We start from the raw sequence: 8,477 nt of genomic DNA on the forward strand, positions 1-8,477 counted from the left end.
TATACAAAATAAGGTATAAAGTTTCAAAATCGTGAGCTAGCCTTTGGTACACATATATTTTGACTTTATTGTATTACAGAGATATTGATTATATGTTAAAAAAGTGAGTCCTTAATTTAAATATTATTGTGATCTCTTCATTTGAACTATGTTCCGCGAGAGCAAAGAGATATAATTCCCATGGTATAGACATATCATGTTTGGGTTTTCTTAAACAGATACGATGTTACGAAACATAACCACAGCGAAGTTCACTAGTGTTTTGATTTATTAAATTTGCTAAATAATTACAGGTTTTCCAACTGAAATTTGATTTAACACTAGAGTGTAATAATGCGACAAAGAAATAAAGAAATTTAAATTTAAGACTTATTTAAAAGTCAGTCATATATTTTAGCGACCTTTTAAATCAAATTAGTAGCACCTTAATTTATCACCACAAAACAATTTAATATTATTGACAGACAAAACAGGCAAAGTGACAATTATAAAACAGGAATCACTAGATTAATTAATATCAAGTACGTAATATACTTTATATTCGATATTGCCTATGAGTATTCTAAGCAAAAAGCAAAATTAAATTAATCATTTTGATATGAATCTCTTGTGGGAGGGCAAGTTTATTGCTTAACAATGTTGGTATACTTCTTATCAAGATATTCCCAGAACCTAGCGCCAAAATGATATCATTTTATGTCTTTCGCTTTATCATGTCAATGGTATTTGCAGTTTATTTCGCAGATCATTTCTCATTAGTGGGAAACATCCAACCATAAGCCTCTGTGGTAATGTTTTCGTGGCTTGTGTAATACATATTTAAACCGCTCGTTTGCTACTGAAATATTATTAATTGAATAGAAACGAATGAGAGAGGACTGTACACGCAACTTAGATATAATAAATAAACGTTATATTTAAAGGAATTTTAGATACTTTCTATAATAATTTTGGACTTTCGACATACACTCTAAGGTATTTATTATCTTCTTAATTAATTAAATTTATAAATTGTTTAGATCTTTAATTTTAATGGGACACTATATTGGAACAGACACAATGTAAACCTAAAAGTATTTCGCTATCACGCCTCGTGTATCAAAAGCTATAAATGAACTTGCAATTGTGTCCATATTCACAGACATACTATGAAATAAACCAAAGGCTACCAATTAGTATATAGATGATCAGTGCGATCATGCGAAAATCTAATATATATATATCTCCCGAATAATGTATTTGGTTCAAATGACGATAAGGTACTATGATATATCTTCAATAGCTTTCATATGATAATTCCATGATAGAGAACGACGATTAGCTTAAACTTTCCATATCTTTGGTTGTTTTGTATCAAATAGGCGCGTAAGCATTGCAGTAGAATGTTTTGCAATATTTGCAGTTAAGAGAAGTGATGGAATGTTTATGTATTGCAGCGGCATTCAAGTTTATGATGAAATAATTGTGACTGTAATGTTTAATGACAGCTATAATTTACTGCTGATACACGTTTGGTTAAAAACTCGTTGTTAATGTGTTTTTGTCTCGAAAACTAAATTTTTAAAAAGTGTCAAATGTTTGACGTTATTATTAACGTGTAGGTAGAATAAATGCAGATACCATAGTGAGTATGAAAATTCATCAGCCATTTGTTATTATTTTCAGAACTATTCAACCAGGGACCACGAATAAGATAAGACAATGCACATTGGAATGTCCGTTAGCAGTATGATATCAACTCGCACGTTAATTTTAACGGTGTTGTTAGTCACTGTTGTGGGACGGGTAATTGAATCTAATGACTCTGTTGAGAAGCAAATGGAAAAGGACGATGACTTCACCAAGCCTGAAGAAAGTATACGAAAATACATTGGACCGTAAGTCTGATTTTAATATTGTTTCAACCTTATTTTTATTAGAAGTTATTTTGTGTCAAGAGCCTCAGGGTGGTTTTTAGGTAAACTCTTATTATGATTATGCGTCTCTTAAGTTTTGTGTCCTAAATTTCAACAGTTTTGAACGTTAATAATATAGATGTAATTTGTAAAGCTTATACAGTTGAGTAGCGTTGCAAATTAATGACTTGCTTTATGGTGTATGTAGATTATATCCATAGACGACTTCTCCTATAAAGTCTTATAAACGGATTTGTAATATATTGCTTTGCATTGAACCATTAAAAAATGTCCATGCATTTAGCTGTTAATAAAAGACAGATTACATACAATAATGGTGTCACGTGTTGTGTAGATGGAAAAAAAAACAAGAGAGTGTAGCTATTTTGTCTGGACCTTCGGAACAATTACTTATGTTGGACTGTTGCTGCTACCATTGGATATCTCTTAAATATATTTAAATGTTGGATATTTATTCTACAGAACCGTTCACCATTTCGCCACACACAGTCTTTGTAACCACAATCAGGGCAAGGTCAGATTCTTCAAGGCACTCCGGAATCATTTCCACAATATTTCAGGTTTGTATTATACATTTGACCGTAATATCTTACAATTTTTTTTCATTTGTGAAATACGTGTTGCCTTTGAAGTAACTAGAAGACGGGATTTTGAATTTCCCACATATGCAACATCGAGCAATATTTTGACAAAACCTCAAATAAAAAAAATCAGTAAAGTGTATTTGCATTCGACCTTTTTCATGTTCCAGTGCCTAATATTGTGTGTGTGTTCTTTTTCCAGATGCTATGAAAATCTCATTTGTGCTTGATCTTTGTAAACGAAGGGATCAGATGCTGATAAAGTGGGTTCAGGAAATATTTGACAAAGACGGTATGTTCAGATTTTGACTTTTTTCTGTAGTTTTTCATATAGAACTGGTCAAAACAAACATAAATAAAACTACGTACTTTCACTGAATAATTAAATAACAGGTTGTTTATTTTAACCGTATAACAATACTTATGCTAGGGTTACACGTTTGTCGAAGTCAACTTAAATATGAATATCCTTGCAATAACTCTAAGGGCAGTCCACCATCCAAAATTAACCTTATCACGTTCTTTTTTGAAGGTGATGGACACATCACCCTCTTTGAAAAGGAGATTTACCGATGAGCCATATAAAACAACAAATGCAAGACAGTTGAAGGTGAGAATTGCTACTCAGGAAGACTGACCAAATTTTACATATTTCAATAATTTGTTTCCGGATACGTTATTACGGGAAACCGGATACACTATTGAGGAAAAACACGATATACTTTTGAGGAAACACCTGATTCCCTTACTGAGGGATAGCCGGATTCAATATTGTGGTAAAGGCTTTAAACAGTATTGAAGAAAGACATATCTCATTCCTTAATGATAGTGTCAAAATCTGAAATCGGACATTAGTAGGAAACAAAGTTTAAAATATACAACCTGAAAAAAAATTACAAAAAATGTGTGCAGAAAATTGTTGATACTGTGTTGTACAACGGTATAAGTACTGAATTGTCAATATAGTGAACGTGTACCTAAATTTGACATTGAATGATAACAATGTGTCTGAAATATACAAGAAACTCTTGTCGCTTCAAACTACAATCCGGAACACCTCGACCATTTTCCATCGAAATTATCCTTCGAAATTGCCAGTTCATCATTAGAATTAGTTCGTTTTTTTTTTAAATAAAAGTATAAATTACTTGTAGTGTTTTAGTGAGCATTTTCGTATTACTAAGTTTGAATTGCCATATGTGTAATATCGAATACATAATTAAGATTTACAGGAGTAAAGTTATTAAGTTTAACTGATTGATTGAAATTAATAAGCGATCTACTTGCCGTGTAGTTCATTCTTAAGATTTCTGATATTGTTAACCGTCCATTTACATCCGAGATTATTTCGATGGTGAATGGCCGAGGTGACCCGCAGAAATCTTAGAGAAATCCACGTGCTGCATATCATCTAAAAATTGGATATGTTTACAGTGATCCAGCAAATTAGCAATACAGTCTGTGATATAGTTGATTACGGTTTACATGTTTAATATTTTTCCGTGTTGTGTGATCTGTTTTGCAGTTATATGTGGGTTTTTTTTGCAGAAAACAATCGGGCCATGTTGGTACTGCCATTTAAAATGGTGTCATTATATTACAGTGCAATTGTCAAATTTTCTGCTTGATTCTTACTGTAGTTATTACCTGTTAGTTTGTGTGTGTATAAGGTCAAATATGTGATTGTTTTATATAATTTATATGTTGTATTTACTTTAAAATTGCCTGTACAAATATATATTTATTTATTTTGCATAATGCTGGCGTTATGCATCTTTATTTATTTTGTAATAACAAATCGTGATAAATTTACGTCGGTAATAAAATGAATTAGATATTAAATGTTTATAATTGGATTACTATCAATCCCTGATGTGACAGCAGTTTTACACTAAAATAGATCAAATAACTTTGAAAATGAACGTAACTTCTGTTGAAGCGAATTTGTATGCGTTTTATTTGATATCAAACCAGAATCAAAACATTCCATCAAAAACGGTCAGAGCAATCGCAAATTCATTAAACAGTATGTGTATACCACATGATAAATTACCTCATAAAAATGCTACGTTGGAAGGCAACATTTTTAAAACAACGAAAAACTTTCGGGTTTTTTTTCACCATTTTTTATGAAACAAAGGGCAGATTAGGCCGCGCTTAAAGAGCCCTTCATTCGCTTTATTACTGGATAATGATTAGGTTTTGAGTTTCCTCAAACACTTCGACAAACCTGTTTCCAAATATGATGTTTTGACAGTGCGGCGGTGTTGTGAAAAGGTTTGTCGAAGTGTTTTAAGAAACAGACGCTAAACCAAACTCTGGTAAAAGACCGAACGGGTGGCTCCGCAAGTGGCGTTAACTGTGCTCTTTCATTTGAAATGGTGAAGAAATAGTTAAGACATCTTAAGGTTAAAGTATTTATTCGAAACAAAATGTTGCCTTTCGACGTAGCATGTATGACGTAATTTATCACGTGGTACACACACATTGTTATTGGGGCCTTTGATAACTTTATAAGTACTAAAGCATATTTGCACTGTGCCCAATTTCTCTAATTTAGATGGATGAAAAAAGGTTTACTGTAATTATCATACAGATACTTCCTATCCAAAGTATAAAAACTCTTAAAAATGTACATGTATCGAAAATTATTGAAAAACAAAAATAGTGAGCTTAGCTTAATCCTGTTATAAGGGACTTAGAACGTTTCGAGAAATATGGGCCTGATAATATTTCACTCAGTGAAATCCTTTTTAAAAGATCATAAATATTTGCTTCAATAATTTCCGAAACAATAACGTATTTGTTTCAAATGTTTTATTTTTAAATAAATCCAAAAACAACAATGAAAGAAGCCCTTTTCTGCAAATCAGATGGGGTCAAGTAAAACAACTGGTAGATATTTTTAGTTGTTGTAGCACATTCAAAGTACTACTAAATTGATACAGAATTTCTATAAACTGATAGCACTCGGAAGTTCACTATTACCAACGCCTCCTACAAGTGGCTCAAGTGACATTTCATTTCCTATTATCATTATGATGTATACAATGATTCGAACTATAAAACAATGAGTCCATTGTCCATGAAGTACGAGTTAAGAAGGAATGGTATTCCTGACAAGTCATACTTCTCATTGTTCGTATAACAACGTTATCAGGAGTATGCAATTAACTGATATTGAACTTCTTGAACAGGACGATTGTTCACTTAACTATACTCGCGACTTAATTAAGCTATGAGTGTTATTGTAAATGTACTAAGAGAAGAGTATAATTGTTTAAAACGTTCTGCAGCATGTACGAATAGCATACTATTAAACAATTATTTTCCCTAACAAATAATTGTACATGCCTTCCCCGATAAGGTATTGATCCGTGTAAAGTTGGTATGAGATCATTTGGCAACACAAGCACGATTTAATGCAATCTACCACCTTTTCCATAACGTATGGGTAATAGATCACCATAAAAATGGATGAATCACTGATGACTTTTGAAACATAAATTTATCATTTATCGCAGCATATACTAAGCGCAAACTATTTATTTTATGAGATAAACCTCACAAGTGTTTAAGTTGAAAGAAACTTACTCGAATGAAGAGTGAATAATGTGAGAAAAGTTGGAAATCAGAAAGATTGCACTCACATTTTCATTACAGCGTTATATTAATTGATATTCGGCCAAGCGTCAAATGTGATTAACAAAGAAGTCATTTGTAACGGGGTGGTTTTGATCACTTTGTAAAATGGGAATCATATTCCGCCTTTCAAAATATCATTTTTATAAAATTAAATATCTGATATGATACCCGTCTTAATCATAAAATATCTAGCGCCTGTCCTCAAAACCCACTTCGTGTCATAACCGTATCATAACCAGTCAAAAAAACGTTTGAAATACATTAAATATCTGCATAAATTAAAATAGATGATAAGTTCACGATCGACACGGCATTTAAAACGGTTCTCTGCGGTGCAAGTGTAATCAGAGAAGTGCAAACTATTATCGATGTTATGTTCAACGCTTTAAAGTTTTATATCATGTCGACTTTCGTACCATTTTAATAAAAAATATCTCCTTATTTACACACTTATAACGCTGTCATCACAACTAACTAAAGACGTTGACTAAAATAGCGTTTTAATGGTTTATATACAAATATTCATCAATGATTTTATATCTATTGAATGTCACCATTAAAACTGATTTGTAAGGATCGGTTAGCACGTTTATGGTCGGTACAGTCGAAACTCGCTGGCTCGAACTCACAAGGTCCGGCACCAATACCTCGATCCCTAGACAATTTGAGCCAAGCGGGTATGCTACCTATAGCATAAAGCGATAGGTCCCTTACATCGAGTTCGAACCAACGACGAATCGAGCCAAGCGAGTTCGAGCCAACGGGGTTCGACTGTTCTTACTTATTATTTCTGTGCAAGTTTCTACTTTGGCAGTCTCATCCTTAAATTTCTTCATGGAACTAAAGCCAACCAGATATTTAATTAATCATCAATAATGGCATGAACATTGAAACAAAAACAGCTGTCACAGTCGGCCATTCTACTCTAAAAGTACCAAAGTGTTACCATTTAATTTTTCAAATGAAAATTGTAGATTTAAGTTATTATGGTTTGTTTACAATGACCTGTGCCTCCAAAAATTTCGACTACATTGCTTGTCCCTGAAATATTATTTGTATTATTTTTCAATGTCGATGTTTCGCAAAAGATTTGAAACATGTTTAACAGTGTATAAGGAATATTTCAATTAATACGCGATAGTATAGAATGTCATAATATTCTAGTTAACATGATACTGGCAGAAGGTAAATCATTCTTGAGACACGTAGTAAGCCCAAATAAACCAGGTGATAATTTCTCCATTCAGATATTGGTGCTATTTAATAGTCGGTGGTTAATGAACTAGTATTTGATATTAATTCATTTTGAACGTGTGAGTAATTTTTACCGGTTATTCATTGTATTTGACTTAAAAGTGGGGTAGAAAAGACTACTTTAATATTATTCATGAACATATTTTCAGATGTACATAAATAATATTTCGCTTCGTTTAATAAATTTTGAAGAAAGTAAGATATACCCGATCATATCAAGGAAACTGGTGAATGCTGTCTCACCATATCCATCTCCATAATTAAGATTTTGAGTGTATGTAGGATATCAGTTAATGATGTGGTTAAGCGAACTGCAACATATACACTTATCGAATATCAATCTATGTTGAACTGCAGGGTGACAAACCAGAATGATAACAATTCCGGTCGACAATGTCTTTTCCCGCACGTATATATTTGTAACGGATTAAAGAGAACTGTTTTATTTTACAACGATTATAAATAAAAATATATTAACTTATAATACGTCACTCTAGTTGGCAAGATGTCGAGCGAGAGTGTGACCTTGTGTTGTAGGGGAAATCGGAGAACTCGGAGAAAACTCACTTTTCCGGCTTAGTGACCACGAACCACTGCGCTAACGGGATAACCGAGCATAATTGAGCAGCATGTGTTGATATGTATGACGATAGAACGCTAAATTTTATTCTAAGCCTCAGTTTTGATTTCGTGTGTGTTATCTTCCTGATATTTGTATTTTATTAAATAATTCATTATGATATTTTCTTTCATGCTTAACGATTAAATATGGGGTTTTAACAGTGAAATAACAACAGTGAAAATATCAATTTGATATTTTCGTTGCAAAATAAGGAGTGAAAATATCAACTTTCAGAACTACTTTTAAATTCCTTTGTTGTTACATGTACTTGCCTTGATCAAAACAGAACACTGGACTTCAGTAAATTATGTCAAAAAAAATAAATAAAGAAATGTTTTATAAATTTAAATAAATATATAACTGGAAATTAACAACTTACCGTGTATTACCGGTTATCCCGTTTATCAAACATTTTACTGATCTTTGAAGGTGAATGTTCGAACATTAGCTTTCATACCA

General features: G+C 32.3%; 1 protein-coding gene across 1 annotated transcript; it reads left to right on the plus strand.

The window, feature by feature from the left end:
- Positions 1-807: 807 nt before the first annotated feature.
- Positions 808-4,300, plus strand: LOC128241665 (uncharacterized). The gene is made up of 5 exons (XM_052958687.1): positions 808-975; positions 1,666-1,877; positions 2,379-2,476; positions 2,700-2,789; positions 3,030-4,300. The coding sequence occupies exons 2-5, from the start codon at positions 1,702-1,704 to the stop codon at positions 3,071-3,073; spliced, it is 408 nt and encodes a 135-aa protein (XP_052814647.1). The 5' UTR covers positions 808-975; positions 1,666-1,701; the 3' UTR covers positions 3,074-4,300.
- Positions 4,301-8,477: the final 4,177 nt, after the last annotated feature.

Source organism: Mya arenaria, chromosome 7, assembly GCF_026914265.1.
Source record: "Mya arenaria isolate MELC-2E11 chromosome 7, ASM2691426v1".
NCBI lineage: Eukaryota > Metazoa > Mollusca > Bivalvia > Myida > Myidae > Mya > Mya arenaria.